The sequence below is a fragment of the Babylonia areolata genome, chromosome 4, assembly GCF_041734735.1.
Source record: "Babylonia areolata isolate BAREFJ2019XMU chromosome 4, ASM4173473v1, whole genome shotgun sequence".
Lineage (NCBI taxonomy): Eukaryota > Metazoa > Mollusca > Gastropoda > Neogastropoda > Buccinidae > Babylonia > Babylonia areolata.
The window spans coordinates 50381911-50400118 of NC_134879.1; the positions used below are offsets into that span (position 1 = coordinate 50381911).

The 18208-nt window shown below is 40.0% G+C and overlaps 1 protein-coding gene across 6 annotated transcripts in view; it reads right to left on the reverse strand.

The window, feature by feature from the left end:
• LOC143281274 (pyruvate carboxylase, mitochondrial-like) overlaps window positions 1-14750 on the reverse strand; it is a 50455-nt gene extending 35705 nt beyond the window's left edge. For 4 of the 6 annotated variants that reach the window (XM_076586404.1, XM_076586402.1, XM_076586403.1 and 1 more), the window contains exons 1-7: window positions 10009-10165; window positions 5498-5810; window positions 4611-4795; window positions 3225-3390; window positions 2330-2475; window positions 1432-1549; window positions 141-411 (exon numbers count right to left, since the gene is read on the reverse strand). In XM_076586404.1, coding sequence (XP_076442519.1) covers window positions 141-411; window positions 1432-1549; window positions 2330-2475; window positions 3225-3390; window positions 4611-4795; window positions 5498-5696 — 1085 coding nt within the window. In that variant the 5' untranslated portion in view covers window positions 5697-5810; window positions 10009-10165. Of the gene's footprint in view, window positions 1-140; window positions 412-1431; window positions 1550-2329; window positions 2476-3224; window positions 3391-4610; window positions 4796-5497; window positions 5811-9983; window positions 10166-14613 lie in introns of those variants that run through there. The other 2 variants (XM_076586401.1, XM_076586400.1) reach the window with 2 other exon arrangements.
• Window positions 14751-18208: the final 3458 nt, after the last annotated feature.

Genomic DNA, 18208 nt, shown 5'->3' on the forward strand with positions numbered 1-18208 from the left:
TCTCACGTAAGAGGAAATAAGTGAGATGATAAAACATACAATATCACAAAGCAACAGAGTGAATAAAAAAAATGTCCAAGGCTGAGAACTTAAAACCAGCAATAACCAAATCCACCAACAGCACCACCACCAGGTCTTACCCAGTAACCTGCTCAGTGACAGTGTGTTCCACCTGCAGCCGGGCATTGACCTCAATGAAGTAGTACTGCCCGTTCTTGTCCAGCAGAAACTCCACTGTCCCCGCGTTCTCGTAGCCCACCGACTTGGCCAGCCGCACAGCATCTTTGGCCATGTTCATGCGGACGTCAGCATCCAGGTGGGGTGCCGGGGCGATCTCCACCACCTTCTGGTGGCGACGCTGCACTGAGCAGTCTCTCTCGTACAGGTGAACCACATCACCTGCACTGTCACCTGTGTCGGCGTGCAAAGTTCATGTAAAATACTGTCAGACATCTTGTGTTGGTATCTTCGGATACGTTTCACAGGCAAAGTTCATGCAAAATACTGTCAGACATCGTGTGTTGGTATCTTCAGTAATGTTTCATTTTTTTTCTTTCTTTTATTTTCTTTATATCTTTTTAAATTTTTACTACACTGGCACTATACAGAGAATGAATCCAGACCCATATACCACTCTTCATTTGTGTACAAACATGAGAAAATATTCTGAAATGTAACAGTTACCATACCAGAAATACTTTTTACAAAAAATATGGTTTTATCAGATACTTCAGTACCATTCTGTGTTCTTTTACATATGTATCTCACACTTGTTTGAATGAATGAAGGAATGTGCACACAGGCATGCTTGTATCTGTGTCCTACACAAATGTGTTTGACTGAGTCAAAAGAAGCAAGTACAATACTGTTTATTCCACCGATGTCCTACACAAATGTGTTTGACCTAGTCAAAAGAAGCAAGTATGATACTGTTTATTCCACAGAATCATCAAATGCAGTGAAATGGTGCTATCTGAGCAGTTACTCCCAGCTGCACAATTACATTAAAAGATTTATCTTTTTGAAATTGGTCTTCCTCTTCCCCTTCATTTGTGGGCTGTGACTCCCTCATTCACTCATGTTCATGAATGGGTTTTAACATGTGCGACTGTTTTTACTCCCGTCATGCAACCAGGGTGCATGCCGGGTATGTTCTTGTTTCCATAACCCACCGAATGCTGACATGGATTATGGGAGCATTTGATCTTCTGCTTGTGTGTGCACATGAAGGCGGTTCAGGCACTAGCAGGTCTGCATGTGTTGATCTGGGAGATCAGAAAAATCTCCACCCTTCATCCGCCGCGCACTATGACCAGGATTCAAACCCAGGACCCTCAGACTGAAAGTCCACTTTAACAACTTGGCTGTTGCGCCTGTTAAAAAAACAAATACTGGTCTAAATGCTTCATACAATAGAAGAAGGTAGCTCACCAAGCAACTGGACCTCAATGTGGCGTGGCCGTTCAATGAACTTCTCAATGAACAGAGACCCGTCACCAAAGGCAGCCAGAGCTTCAGAGTAGGCACGATTGAAGTTCTCTTCGACTTCCTGTTTCAGAGTTTGTAAAAAGAAATATACTTTAGACCAACTGACAAGTAAATTTGAATCTTGAATTGGTTTCATTCTCTCTTTTTTTCCTTTCCTGTTTTTGATCAATAAAACACTGTATAATAATAAGCATTTATATTTGTTAATTCTTTTTTTGTTGTTGAATTTTTCTAGGGGGGGAAAATAAAACTGCACACCTTCACAACAAATATTTACAGAAATACATACATAAATTCACTTAACAATAGATAAGTTCCAAAATATATGAAAGAAACAAATATTAGCATAATATCACTATTTATAGAAATGCACAGATGCACTCACCTATGGATAAGTTCCAAACTAAATGAAAGAAACAAATACTAGTAAAGTATCAATTGAAAACACTTTTTAATTCTGAAATGTCATAATGATGCACCATCACTGGACTACATAGTCACCAGCCCACCTCAACTGTCTCTTTTCCTTTTTCTTCCCCATATCTTAATTCTTTCATTGCCCAACAGATCACTTTTTTAGGGGGAAGGGTGGATGGGCAGGGGTGGGGAGTGGACCAAATGTCTTTTTCATTGTGAGATAAATCAGTATCTTCTTCCATATGCATACATATATCTTTGCATATTGTAAGTTTAAAAGTAGCTGTCAGATTTAGTTGTTGTTCTTTTGTTGTTGTTGTTGTTGTTGCTGTTTCTAATTAAGCTCATAGATCCTTAACTGTGTTTAGAAAAGCAAAATGAAAAAAAAAAAGAAAAAAAGAGGATGACTTGACTGATCTCTCACCTCCATATTTCTGACAACACGCATGCCTCTGCCACCACCACCATACGCTGCTTTGAAGATGACAGGAAGGCTGTTCTCTCTGCAAAACTGTATGGCTTCCTCTGCAGTTGACACAGGGCCAGGAGTTCCTGGCACCACCTGCACACCTGCAATCACACAGATGGTCAGTCACTACATGATGATGATATGGATATTTATATTGCACCTATCCTCAGTCAGAGACCAAGCTCTAAGCGCTTTACAAATACAAAGTCATTTGCACAACAGGCTGCCTACCTGGGTAGAACTGGCTGACAGCTGCCACTGGGCGCTCATCATTCGTTTCCTATGTCATTCAATCAGGTTTCAGTCATGCACACAAACACACCCATACAGATGTTAACATTTTATATGTATGACTGCATGCTCAAGTGACCACCTGCAGACCTATAATCGCTAAAATCGTGAGCCACCTGCGCACCTGTAATCACACAGAGTCAGTGACTGCATGCTGTTCCACTGACCACATACACACCTGTTATCACAGAGATGGTGAGCTAGCTGCACACCTGTAATCACACATATGGTCATTGACTACATGCTGTTCAATAAACCACCTGCACAACTGTAATCACACAGACGGTTAGCCACCTGCACACTTATAATCACACAGATGGTCAATGACTACATGCTGTTCAACAGACTGATCACTGATTTTGTAACTTCTTTTTTCTTTTTCAACTTGCAGAACTGACCCCACACACACCAACAATCAGTAATGACCAAAAGTGTAACAATTAGTGTTTCATTTCTTCTTTAACAAACAAACAAACAAACAAAAACCACAACAAAAATCAAACAATATGGTCAATATGGTTACTCATGAAAGGAAAGAGAACACAAAGCCACAATTCACCAGCATTGATGGCAGACTGTCTGGCTTCCACCTTGTCTCCCATTCTTTGCACCACCTCTGGGGACGGCCCCACAAACTGAATGCCAGCATCCACACAGGCCTGGGCAAAGTCTGCCCGCTCCGACAGGAACCCATAGCCAGGGTGAATGGCATCCACGTCATTTTCCTGTGTGCAAAACACATATCCATGATTTCACATGATTTCTTTTTATCTTGAAGTTGCTACACAGATCTTTTTTTCTCAACACACACAGACACACACACAGGAATTCATGATTTTTTTAATTCCTGAAGTTGCTACAATGAAATTCTTTTTTCCTTAATGCAGCTACATTTGATGAGTTGCAATGATAATCAATAAATGCTCCCTTATATGCAAGCACAACTTATAGTTTGAAATTATATCCATTCAAACAATAGAAGCACCCAAACACCTGGCCACACTCACATGAACAACAACCAAGCAACAACAAAAAAGTATTTGGCATAAATACACAGTTAAGTTTTCAAAGTTAGCATAGCACAGGAATTCAAGCCTGCATGATCAACCCCTATCTGGCTTCAGCCCAAACCTTTGCCAGTGTTTGTTCCAAGCTGGATGCTGAGGTCAACATGAAACTGTAGTCATGTGAGGCAGTGAAACATGGGAATTGCCTCCAGCGATCATGAGCTTCAAGCACATCAGTCCTCATTCTTTTTTTCTTTTTCTTTTCTTTATCCATTTGTCAGCTGCAACTCCCACATTCACCTGTATCTAGGAGTGGGTTTTTACATGTATGGCTGTTTTTAATCCTGCTATTTAGGCAGCCATAATCTGCTTTCATGGGTGTGATGCTGGGTATGTTCATGTTCCCAAAAGCCACTGAACACTGGCATGGATTACAAGATCTTTAATGTGTGTCTTACTCTTAGACAGTCTACATCTGTATAAACATGAGGGGCAATCAGGCACTAGCAGGTCTATGCTGACCTTGGGGATTGAAAAAATTTCCACCCTCAGCACACCTGAGCTAGACAAGATTCAAACCCAAGACCCTAGGATTGAAAGTCCAGTGCTTTAACCATTCAACTATTATGCACATCCTTTATTTTCTGAAGAGGAGAAAAAAGAATCTCTGAATCTGAAACAGTGTTGCTATCTAAGGGACAAAGGTTAAAATAAATCAACACACCAACCATCCTGTCCCACTACCAAAATCACATTAAATCTTTTAGCATTTGCTTGTGAGGGGGTATACTGGCTATCCACCACATCAATCAGCCAGGGAACACATGTACAAAAACAACTTCAAAAACTTCAACCAGTCTTGCCTCACAGACGCAGATTCAAGCTTTTCAACAGTACTTTTCAATGCAAATGCCATTTCCTCTGATCACGAGACAGACCTTAGCAATGTCAATGATTTCTGGAATGTTCAGGTAGGCTGCCACAGGTGGCAGTCCTTTGCCGATCAGGTACGACTCGTCAGCCTTCTGTCTGTGCATCTGGTTGAGGTCCTGTTCAGAGTAAATGGCCACCGTGCGAATTCCCATCTCTGTGCACGCTCGGAAAACTCTGATCGCAATTTCACCTGCACATGACAGAGTTGTCTTACAGGATATATTTTCTCTCATGATAGAAAAGCATGTGGTGGTAAAACCCAAAAAGTATGAAAAAGAAGATTAGAAATCTGTGGTATAAAGGTATGTGTTTATCTATATGATTTTTTTTTCAATCTTCAAAGTTCAATGAGAAAATCAGAAATGCTGACTGTAGGAAAGAAGCAGAAGTTTGCAAGGACAAGACTTTTACTTAAAACACATCAAGACATAAATAAACAAACATGCATACTTCTGATAAGTATTTTTCCTCCGGAATGAAGGACAGATAGCAGAAATCAAAGAAAGATATAATAAAAAAATAAATAAATAAAATAAAAAATAAATAAAAATTCAGTATACTCTATGGGACATTCAAACAAAATCAAGCAATCACAAACAGAAAACAATCCATAATAGCAACTGAAACACACACAAAGCGACATATACACTTCACCACCACCTCACCACCTATCCCATAGTCTTGTGGACCGTTGGGGCACCACAGGTGATCTGGCAACCAGCATCCTCCAATCCTCTCGGATATACACACTCACACACAAAAACACGACAATTCATACGAGCAATTGAAACACACACAAAGCGACATATACACACTCAAACACGAACATAAACGTCTCATGTCTCAAACTTTTTTTTTTTTTTTTAAATAAACAATGCAGAGCTTATCTTACCTCTGTTCGCCATAAGCAACTTGCGAATGGGCTTCCGACTCTCCTTGGGAGTAGGCGTCCCGCCATGTTGCTGTGAGTGCTGTTGGCGGATGAGCTGTTGCAGGGTGCTTGGCAGTCGGTAGCCTGCTGCCGGCAGTGTGGTCAGAGGCGAGGAGGCTGCATGACGCAGGTGACTGAGGCGAGCCTGCAGCCGCAGCATGGTGAAGGAGGGCACGACCCTACTCTGGCTGTCGCTGACAGAGGGTTCTGTGAGGGTGCGTTGTATCTACCCTGGCAGAAATGATCTGTCCAGGATAGTGGAAGTACACTTCTTCTGCAAGAAAATGAATGTGCATATATATATATATATATAGATATAGATATAGATATACTTATATTTATGTATGTATATATATCACTCTAAGAAATAATCAGCCCAGGATAGTGGAGATACACTTGTTCCGTAAGAAAATGAATTCAATAATGAATTTAAAAAAAAATATATATATATATATATACACACACACACACACATTATATATCTATATCTAGATATATCAGTCCAGTCTACATTTGGAAAACAGAATATATTTCAAATACTGACACGATATAAAGCACAAGTGCAAACACTACTGACCTGTGCAATATCATGTATTGAAGTCTTCAGTAACAATTCACAATAGGATACAGGAGGAAAGAGAACATACAAAACAACAATTATTATGGACAGTAAATCCTAACGGTACACTCTGAATTACAAGTTAGACGTTGATGAAGCACAAAAATCTCTCATTCAATAAGAGAATATATACACACAAAGAAGTGAAAGCACAACTGACACATGTGTCAATGAGGAGCTAAATTAGCCTGGTAATTATGTCTCTCTCTGAACCTGTTTCTCCTTTCTTCTTCACTCTTTTTCTCTTTTCATACATAAACACACACATGTGCAATCATGCACACACACACACACACACACACACTTGAGCACACATGCGCAAACAAACATACACACACACCAACACACATACGCCAACACACATGCACACACACACACACCCAAGCAGCGGATGTGTGTAATTATACAACTTCAAAAACACTGCATTAACACTGACACTGTCAAGTTTGCTGTTGTATGGAAGCCAGGCCCTTTAAAAAAAAAAAAAAAAAAAGGCAAAAAAAAAAAAAAAAAAAGGACAAAATAACAGGATGTTGTAGCTGTCCTGTGTAACAGTGGTTCCTTTTCTCTCTTTTTCTCAAACGCAAGTCAGATGTTTATAATTATATATGAATCCTTTCTTCCCTCTTTTTTTCAAACGCAATTCAGATGTTTATTAATTATATGTGAACATACAAAGTCCTTGCCAGATGAGCTTGCAACACCAGCAAGCTGTGACAGTGTGAGTGAGTCAATGACACAGATGACAAGGACAGAACTAGTCAATAATCCTGCTCCCTTGCTCTATTTCTCTCTCTTCTCTGCCTAGATCAGTAAATGTCATCCCTTTTTTTTTCTTTTTTCTTTTTTGTATCTGTGTTCTGAACTGCTGTGTGTGTTCCAGTGCCTCTTAACTTTTCCCATGTAGTGGTGACACACGCATGTGCTAACTCTGCATTAAGTGAACAAATAAATGAAGTCAGTTCTAATGATATTTGGTTATATTCTAAAAACCTACAAATGTGCACAAGCAAATGCATGACAAAGGTAGTCAGGAACAAGCCTAGAAATTTCATCAAAAAATGAAAGTTCACTGTCTGTTCGTGTAACTTTTTTCTCTTCTTTTTTTGTATAAAGCGTGTACACACAATAGCAACAGTGAAGAAACTGTAACAACAAATCAGCATCTATTAAACACTCAGCAACGCCTTTCAGCCTTAAACATGCAAATCAGAAAGAGCAGGTAAACAACCATGAATAAATGCTTTCAAATGCATACTGCCTTGGGAAGGTGCTAGGTTTGTCACTCTGTACACTGCCCTTTATACAAGCTAATTAAAAGGGCCAAGCAACACTGGCCTGAAGTAGTGTGTTGTTTGCTTAACATCTAGTGTTCAATGCTCCTGGCCTTGGTTTAGATCTGGTTTATTTCTCCTTGCTGTTTTTTAAGTTTTCCCTACATGCAAAACCTCCTCTGAAGCAAACATAATGATCATGAATAAAGATATTGATAAAATGACAATCCAATATTCTTGGGTTTTTGTTTTTTTACATGAAAATGTAAAGCTAACAACATCACGAGTTGAATGCAGGTTTGGGTATTCAAGTATGTGCTTGTATGAAAAGGAGAGATCTATGGGAGACACAAGAAAATGGGTTGAGTGGGAAATGGGGTAGCCTGAAGGGGGTAGCAAGTTCATTCTACTTTTAAATAATGTTTCAAATCACTATGATAAATTTACAACTCTACACTTGTCCTATCTTCTCTGCTCCAAATCTTTCCTTATGATATTCATCACGGTAATACTGTCTTGTATTCTGCAAATGTTTTCCTCACATAAGTTTTATAACAGTTTAGCACAGCCAACTGTATTTTTTGCATGCAAAGAGCTTGCAAATTTTGGTGACCACCATCTAAATGTGTAGAAACAAAATGACAAATGAGAACAAGTGATACAGACAATTGGTTGTTATGGGCACAAACAGATACTGAAAGTGAAAGGTAGATAAATCAATATCTGGTGCAACTGTTACAGAATGCTTGATAGAAAATAAAGCTCATTAGCTGGAATCAATTTGAATTAAGTGAAAAATGTAAATCAACTATTGCGTGTCTGTGCTGCTTTGTTTCTAACGAAGATCACCTTACTGATACAAAAGAAAATTTCTAGTTTACTAATGGAAACATATAAAACAATAAAATGAGCTGAGTCATGTTATAATTGCACACAGGCATGTACACCATAGAACACAAATTACATAATCTGTCAACATACTAGCAAGCCTTCTTTCTATCTCTTATGCTTTCATTTTCAACAAAAAAGTTTTTTTACTAGCCACTGTGACAAAGTGGTTAGCGTCGCGGAGTGACAGCTGGGAGGATGCAGGTTCGATTCCGAGCAGAGTGGGATTTTGTGGACCGTGGCTGGCTCCTACCCAGAGTAGAGTGTGCTATGGGCTTGGCTGGGAAGACTGAGACCAGACAGGTGAGTATCATCCACTTCATGGATGCGTCTTTGTGTGTGTTGCTCTACTTTCCTGACCAACACTGCAAGTGTCTATCTCTTGGGCCTGGTTAACACCAGGATATCATTATCACAGGAAGTGTAAAGTACAGCCTTGTAACGTAGTCCCAAACCTAAATGGACCTCCACAGCAGCAGCAGCAGCAGCAGCAGCAGCAGCATTATTATCCTCCTCCTCCTTCTTCATCATTGATATAAAAAAGTCCTGAATTATGTGGCCTTTCATGCCCTGCTCTGATGGTGACCTCAGTTTTGATACCACTCCACTTCAATGCTTGGATTTGCTGTCAAAGTTTTCAGTGTCAACAGATTCATGGGGGACTGTTGTTAGAGAAATGTGTTGGCGGTCTCCACTCTGGAGAGATGCTCTCTCAGTCTGGTTCTGCAACTATGCCATTATTGTCTTCAGTATGGAGTTTAGCAGGTGGTGAACTAAGTATGTTAAATCAGAACAGGCACTACGGAACACAACAGAAGTGGCTCAGCGGCAGCGCATGGTCTCCTCTGGCGTGTGGCCTCCTGGCAACCTAACATTGATTGTTACCTGTGGACTGCTGATACTGTGACAGCAACAGACTAACCTGGGTGTGGCGATGTATAGGTGGCTCAGAATATGTGGCGTGGGAGTAATACCACTGACTTGGTGCAGCAAATTCAGAACAAAAATCATAAATGCCACTTAAGCAGCTGGAGAAATACAAAAAAAAAAAAAAAAAACACAAAAAAAACCCTGTCACAAAAGCATATGATGGCAGAGTATCTAATTAATTAAATGTCTACTCTATAAGCTCTTTTCACAAAACAGATAACCAATTCTACAATATTATGGCAATGGATCAGGTAATGGGCAATATGTTAACAATATTGTGTGAACAAATCTGACAGATGTCTCACACTTAAATTTTTTACCCAGTTTCTGACTGAAACAATCTGCACCAACACACAAACATGAACATGTGCACCACACACACACACACACACCATACCACATCACACACACAGATCTCCATAACCCTGATGGAAACAATGCATGCATTTGCGTGTAAACACACACACACACACACACATACACACACACACACACTTAAACACACACACACACACTTAAACACACACACACACTCAAACACTTAAACACACACACACACTTAAACACACACACACACACACACACACAGTTTTCACCCTCATTCCTGACAAACAATGGATACACAAACTCACAATGTGCACAACTAAACACACCCCGCATCAAAGCTATCCCTCAGAACAGTTTTGTTAACTTCAAATTTTACTCTGCAGTTCAGAAACAAACATAACAGACCAACCTTGCCTGCAATGTAACAGACTGACCTTGCCTGCAATGATCACAAGTCAATACTGAAGGTAAGACAAGGGAAAACAACTGCAGACAATGATCATGCATAAGGTGTCCCCAGCTGTTTATCAGTTACTGCGCACACCTAACTGGGCTGGACGACTTATCCTGGCCTCTTTTTGATGAACAACCCCTCACAGTAAAATCCTAAGTATCCTAGATTCCCCACTCCACCCCAACCCTCCTTGTTCCCCAGCCTTGACAGTCCAAAGTTCACCTTGGCTAACTTTGAAGCGAAAATAACACCTGCCAAACATCATTGCAGACTATTGTTGGACACAACCTTTGTTACCAGTATGGGTATCATTTCCTATCTTGTTGGAAGAACGCAATATGGTGCTATATTTCAAGTAGAACAAGGCCAAAAATTAAAAAAATTAAAAAAAGAAAGAAAGAAAAGAAACAAGGAAAAAGTGAAGGACAAAGATGAAGACAGGGCAAATGTTTCATATACACAAACCAAGTGCAACATAACTACTGTACACTGTATATCTGAAATAACAAAAAAATGTATGATGTTCAAGAGACCCACAAAACTGAAAATTGTCTCTGGTATGACTTGTGTCATATGCCTTCTGAAATGTAGTACACTTATGCTTTATGGTAACAGTAGTAATAATAGTCTCCAAGTATGTGATGGTTTGTGGATGCATGTGTCTGAGAGAGAAAGATGAAAATTCAACTTTTGTGCCTGTGCCTTTCCAGTAATAACTGGTTATGAAAGACAGGCTTTATTATTCTTATCATGAAAATAGTGCAGTAAAGGCTGCAGGAACCTGCATGCTAATCTGTCCGTTTTCGTGATTAATGCATGCTTTTTCTACACTGGTATACTGATTAGATAAGAAACACGTCAGCAGTTTTGCATTAAACAGATGTTGAACCAGAATTAGCCACATGGAAGATCTGCCAGATGATAAGTAAAGTTCTGGTCAGCTTGCATAAATTGTTTTCTTTCTTTCCAAATCACCTATGCTTGTGAGCATGTGTTAATGTGCTCATAAAAAGAAGTCACTGAGCACATGAAACATGCAATGCTCGAGTGGTTAGACTGCTGGGCTTCTGTCCTATGGATTTGTGGGATTTCTGGTTCAAACCCTGGCAGCAACAGGTGGATGAAGGGTGAAGATCTCTCTTATCACCAACACATGCATCTGCTACTGCTTTAAACCCCTTCAGCATGAAAATATCAAATACACACTTAAAATTCCTATAACCTTTGTCAGCATTTGGTGAGCTGTGAAAAAACAAACACACCCAGCATGCACCTGTCTGCTCCAAAAACACAATATGTCTGCTTAAAAGGTGGGGTATAAAATGATTAATTTTTTTTTTATCCTTCTTTTTAATATAATTGAAATTTGTATGGAAATGCACAGGCAGTAGCCCACAAACACAGAAACAAGTTCAAGTGCTGATTTTCTTTTTTAGCTACCATAAATTAAAATGCAAGGGAGAGAGGCAACACCTCCAAGGCTCACACCTGATACCTATTTAATCCAACACAGGCAATAAAAAAGGAAACTGCTAAGCAGATCAACTTCAACATTTTTAATAGCTCATTGTTGTGACACTGACCTTTTACCTCTCGTCTTGATTTTCAAAGGACATTTGTTCTTCCCACAACCAATCCCTGTACTGATTTTGATACAAACTGGACTAAGATCTGACAGGTGCAACAACCAAATGGTTCAAGCATTGGCATATGTGCTGACCTGAAAGTGCCTTAATCCTCTTCATGTTCATGCAAATGCAAAATGTTAAATATTCATGTTAAATATCCCATAATCCACATCGGTGCTAAGTGGGTTAAGGAAACACAAGCATTCCTAGTGTGCAAAATCCTGAAAATAGAGAATAGCTGCCTAAATGGCAGGGAATGGTAATTCACAAAAAGCCCACTTGTAGACATACATGAACCTTAGTTGCAGTCTGCAAATGCAGAGGAACATGAGTCAAGATAAAAAAAAAACATATCAAAGATCCCCAAACAAAATTTTCTGGATGAAAAACATTTTAAAACACATAAGATCATCCATGTTGGACATATATCTGTATTGGCAACAAATACAGACTTTATCACAGTCAACAACCTTTTAAGTCACCATCTTTGAAGTGATGTCCACAGACACACACTTTTCTGAGCTTCACATTTGCTTCGCTATTGTGTCTCCCATTGCGCAAGCTTTTTCCAGCCTCAAGATTATTGTAACTTCTCCTGACATCAGAAACAGACTCAGAGTCAAAGTGCCCACACTTATATACTGTTAAGAATATGACTCGTGTATCTGTGTATGTGCGTGTGCATGTGTCTGTGTGTGAAGGAGGCACATTCATGCACATGCACACACATGCAGTTGCTTGCACACACACACACACATACACACATTCATGAATGCAAGAATATGTGTGTATCTGACTAGCATCCTCCACTCAGGGAGAAAGAGAGACAGAAGAGATAGAAGGAGCTTGAATATACAGAAAAGGAACATGCTGAAAGCTTTAACCCATTTTCCCAATTCCCCTCCCATCTCAAGTTCTTTCAAAGTTCTAATAACCACACTGTTGACAGAACATGACAGCAGAAAACTGAACAACACTGACATCAGTGTGTACAGATAGACTTTTTTTTTTTACACTGCATTATGTATGAAACGGAACACAGATATGAAGTGCTTTAGTGAAAAGTAAGTAGAAAAAAGCTTTCAAATACTGAAGTTCTCAACTATCCCAAATACAGCTTGAAATATAAAAAAAATACAGCTTGAAATATCTGTTACAAAACAGCACACTGGTGAACCAACACCTTTAGTTAATTTGAAAATGGGAGCCCTGCTACAATAAACAGATTTTCAATTATTCAGATTTTGAGCTAACAATCCAGCTCCAAGACCAGATTATTGTTCATTTTCAACAGTTAAGGTTTGTGCAAACAGTTGTAATAGCAGATACCAAAAACTTCACAGAGTACGTGGTTATTAATATTATATTCATAGAAACAGAGACTCAGAGAGTACTACAGATACTCTTAAAGTAGAAAAAACAACAACAAACAAACAACAACAACAACAAAAACAACTAAACATTATACCAAATAACTGAATGATGTACACATGGTAGAACTGAAGGACACTGGATGATGCAGAATAAGCAAAGAACAGAATTAGTTAGAACTAGAAGTAATAAATCTATACCCTAATGTCTTCACTTTCCAAAAGATTGCAGCAAAAGTGTTAAAATCCATCTGGACTGATACTGTACATGTAATTCCCCATACCTTATATAACAAATACCCATTATAAAATCTCAATGAATGCAAAAATCAAATACCATTTGAGGATACCAATATCAAGCCAGATTATTCGATGAAAAGTATTATCCTTCTTTAAATATGCATACATATGCTGATCTAAACCACACCCACCCACACACATGACATGCACACACACACACACACACATATACATACATACATACATATAATGTATATATTGTACATACAATAATGTGCATACAATATATGTGTGTACATTGATAGATAGTTTATTCTAAGTAATAATAAACTAAAAAATCAATGACCCATGCACTGTATGTTCATATATTTTGACCTCCATTACATCATTTTTCTTATCCTTGAGCATTAAATACAATGATTGATAATCTGTTATCTAATCTTACTTATTTTTCCTTTCTTTTAAGTTTGATTATTTCTCATCTTACTTTCTGAGTATTTCCAATATCAGTTTTCACTGGCTGCTTTGAGGCATCTTTGGATTTTTATTTTCTCCCACAGACTGGGAACATCATTAAACTGTAAGGCTGTTTCTCAATCATAGACCATGGGAGGTTAGTTCACTGCCTCTGGTGAGACATCTAAAAACCCACAAAGGATGATAAAATGTAAGATCATGTCACATTAAGATTTTAAAATAAATAAATGGTGCTCTTCCTCAAAAGGTATGTTAATAACCTCCAGCAGCTACTTTTGAAGGATATGTATGTATGCCCTAACTTCTCTTGTTGATATAATCTTAATAAAGTTAATTGTACAGTAATTTTAACTAATTGAGTTGAATTGTTTTTATGCACTTGTTTTCCTCCACTATCGTGCTGTTCAGTTTTACAAAAATGTGTGTACAATTGAGACACACCCTTCCCGAAATTACAAATACACGTGTATTATGTGATGGTGTCTTCAGTCACATGCAGTTTCCGAGACACATCAGGAACACGTACAGAAGCGGTGTGGAACATGTTTTCATATTCACACTGCTGGAATTGATTTGCCTTTTTGTCTGGTATATGGCGGCATTTTAATTTACACTGCGAGCCACATGATTAGTTCTGTGATCTTCACATATGTTTTTTTTTTTCCTTCGGTCATATTCACCTCCTGTAGATTTCCCAGTAATCCGTCTCCCAGACATGTAAAGTCGATCAACTGGGAGTTCGAATAATGTGCTTACGCTATCGTCCTTGAAACGCAAACGTTGATGTTGTTGTTTTTCCATTGCATGCTTCTGCGATGCGGACGAAAGTTAGCTTTTGTTACCCTTAACTGCAAACAACAACCCACCTACCTTCGCTTCCAAAGCACGCCGCAAATCGTCTGCTTTGATTGTTTGACGCTCGCTTCGAATGTGGCCTTGAACTTCATAACTGCGGTCTTGTCGGGTCACACGGCTTACGATTTTGTCAGTCTCTCCTTGAAAGATTAACTTACATTCAAAGGCAATGTGGCGAAATGCATGAATTTTGTTTATGTTTGTTATTCATCAACACAGTGTGTAAAATTGTTCCAATTGTGTATAAATGGTACACGTGTTGGCTTATTGCATCACGCTTTTGACTCGTGCTAACCCCCGTGGGTTTTTTTTTTTTTTTTTTTTTTTCCCGATCGAGTTCACACTCTTCAACACTGTTCTAGTTAATGAGGCAGTTTTCGTGTTTTGGTTGTGCTTTTTTCCACACATCCTTTGAAATACACATGTTTACACTTGCACTCCTTTTTATAAATGTTCTTGTTATTGATTCCTTACGAGCGCGCGCTGGTGTGCACTCTCTCTCTCTCTCTCTCGCGCGCGCGCACACACACACACACTGACACACAGGTGGTGGTGTTGACGTTGTTTGTTTTTGTTTTTCAAAGATTTAAACGGTTGTTTTCTTTAGAAAATTTCTGTATCAATCGACTCATAACATTAAACCTTCGTAAACTGCCTACAACCTATCAGCGGCTCAAGCTACGGTAGCCGCTCAGTGTTGGCCTGGCTGTATCTTGTTTATGTAACAATCACACGCTATCTTAAATCTTGTTATGTGTTTTGTGAAGTTTAAACGGAGATAATTAATAAAAAGTCTCACATATGAGTGTCTTGGCTGTATCTTGTTTATGTAACAATCACACGCTAACTTAAATCTTGTTATGTGTTTTGTGAAGTTTAAACGGAGATAATTAATTAAAGAAAAAAGAAAAAAAAAAAAAGTCCCACATATGAATGTAGGCCTACTCAAAAGTCGCGTTTCTCACTCGATTAATTGTCGGAATGAGTGTCAGTGTGTCACAAGTTTCGTGTGTCAGTGCCGTGTGGCCGGTGGGGGTCAGGGGGAGGGGGGGTGTACTGTCCAGTCACACTGTGTCGGTGTGTGTGTGTGACAGTGTGTGTGTGTGTGTGTGTGTGTGTCAGAGTGTGTGTGTGCCTGTGTGACGGCCGTGTCTGTCAGTGCGTGTGCAGTGTGTGTGTGTGTGTGTGTGTGTGTGTGTGTGTGTGTGTGTGTGTGTGTGTGTGTGTGTGTGTGTGTGTGTGTGTGTGTGTGTGTGTCTGTGTCTCTGTGTGTGCCGCCGTGTGCCGTGACGTGTGTGAGACGGGGGTGTCGATCAGTGTCAGTGTGTGTGTGTCAGTGCGTGTGCCATGCCGGCAGTGCAGTGTGTGTGTGTGTGTGTGTGTGTGTGTGTGTGTGTGTGTGTGTGTGTGTGTGCCGGTCACGGTGTGTGTGTGTGTGTGTGTGTGTGTGTGTCCGTGTGTGTGTGTGTGCCGCCGGTCACGGTGTGTGAGTGTGTGTGTGTGTGTGTGTGTGTGTGTGTGTGTGTGTGTGTGTGCGTGTGTGTGTGTGTGTGTCTGTGTGTGTGTGTGTGTTTCCGATCAGTGAGTCAGTGTGCATTTTCACGCTTGAGGGGGTTCCGCGGCACCAACTGTGGCTGAGCGTGGCCCATTTTCTCTCATAAAAATTATATATTTATTTCAACTGATATTTTGTCTTCTGCTTATCATAGTTAACATGAACTAATGTTCTAACTTGAATTACCCTTTGTTATTATCATTATCTATTTATTCATTTAAGGTCGCTTGTTTACTGATTTTTATACGGTTATTTTTTGTGAGAGTTTTTTGTTGCAGTTTTCATTTCTACTACTGACGCGGCCAGGTCAGTTGCTGATCAGGCATCTGCTTTCAAGTTGCAAATGTGCCGGCCTGGCGGCGCCGGCCGTGTAGCGTATACTGGATTTGCGGTACCGCCCGGGTTCCTCGCCGGAGAAAAACTTGACGATTGCTGAACTCAGTGAACTCACTCCGGATGATCCAGGCCTCAGTGAAACTTCAGCTTCCAAAAAGTTCAGTACAACTACTACTTTCAATGACAAAGCGGCGTTTGTGCCCAGCGGAGCACGGCACGGGAAAGTCGTCAGTGACGAAAGATCGAATGACGAAGTGCATTTATACTCACCAGGCCTACACATGCATACAAGGACCGCAGTTGTATACTGAATAGTATTGTTGGCCACAGCCTACTGAGCCGGGATTATCGTCCGTCGCTACCGTTCGTTTTCACTGCAGTTCAATTTGTAGCTCCGTCGCGAAAACGGCCGTTTTTCAGCTGGCACTGAGAGAGTCAGTCTTCGGTAGATACTCTGAGTTAGTCTGAATTTAGCTGAAGGCTTGAATAAACTCGATCTGTTTCTCATACAAAATAGGAGTATACTCAAATTGGAACTGCACAGAACAGCCGACAAAAAACTGACTCGACGTCGTCAGTCAAGTCCGGCAGTTGCTCGTTGCTTTATCAAGTTACTCTTCTCGAGTCAGACTGATATGACTTGAAGTACCCCGCCGACTATGGCCTTTGTTCACCCTGACGAAGACCATGACCCAACGCGTCATCGAGCAACACCCGGCCGCACCCATCGGGTCGTGGTCTGTAAATAGTGTCAGTGCGGTTTTGAACGGCAGCTGGCCTTTAATCTACGGCTGCAAGATTTACTGGGACTTGATCGAGGGTCAACTGAAGTAAGGGTCACAATACAGTATGACTGATCGCCGGTCAACTGAAGTAAGGGTCACAATACAGTATGACTGATCGCCGGTCAGCTGAAGTAAGGGTCACAATACAGTATGACTGATATGAACACACACACACACACACACACACACACACACACACACAACTGCCATACCTCATTCGTCTGTGTGTCTGATCGTATATCGCAAGGTGTGGACATTCTCAGTTCAGTTTCAGTTTCAGTAGCTCAAGGAGGCGTCACTGCGTTCGGACAAATCCATATACGCTACACCACATCTGCCAAGCAGATGTCTGACCAGCAGCGTAACCCAACGCGCTTAATCAGGCCTTGAGGGGAAAAAAGGGGAATAAATAATAGATAAGCTTACACAAATAAATAAATAAATAAATAAATAATAACTATAATGTTAAAAAAAACGAAAAAAAAACAAAAAACGGTAGTAGTAGTAGTAATAATAAAAATTAATAGCAATAATAAATAAAAAAACCCCAAAAAAAACAATGATGATAAATAAGCAAATAGATGTAAAACATGAAGACACATATTTACATTTTCACCCACACATGCATAACAGATATGCACCGAACATGCAGTTTCACAGATATGAAAGCACAGTTAAATACATATAAACGTACATGAGCTCCAACACACACACACACACCACACACATTACCCTGCACCTCCTCTACCCCCCTCCTCCACACACTCATTTCTAGTCTACGTATCGCAGCTTCCACGGCACACACACACACACAGATGAACACTGACACTGTGTAACTGATCAAGGATCAATTTTTATCAGAGTTGCGCGACATGCACGTAGGCTACTGACGCCGCCGCGCGCGCGCGCGTGTGTGTGTGTGTGTGTGTGTGTA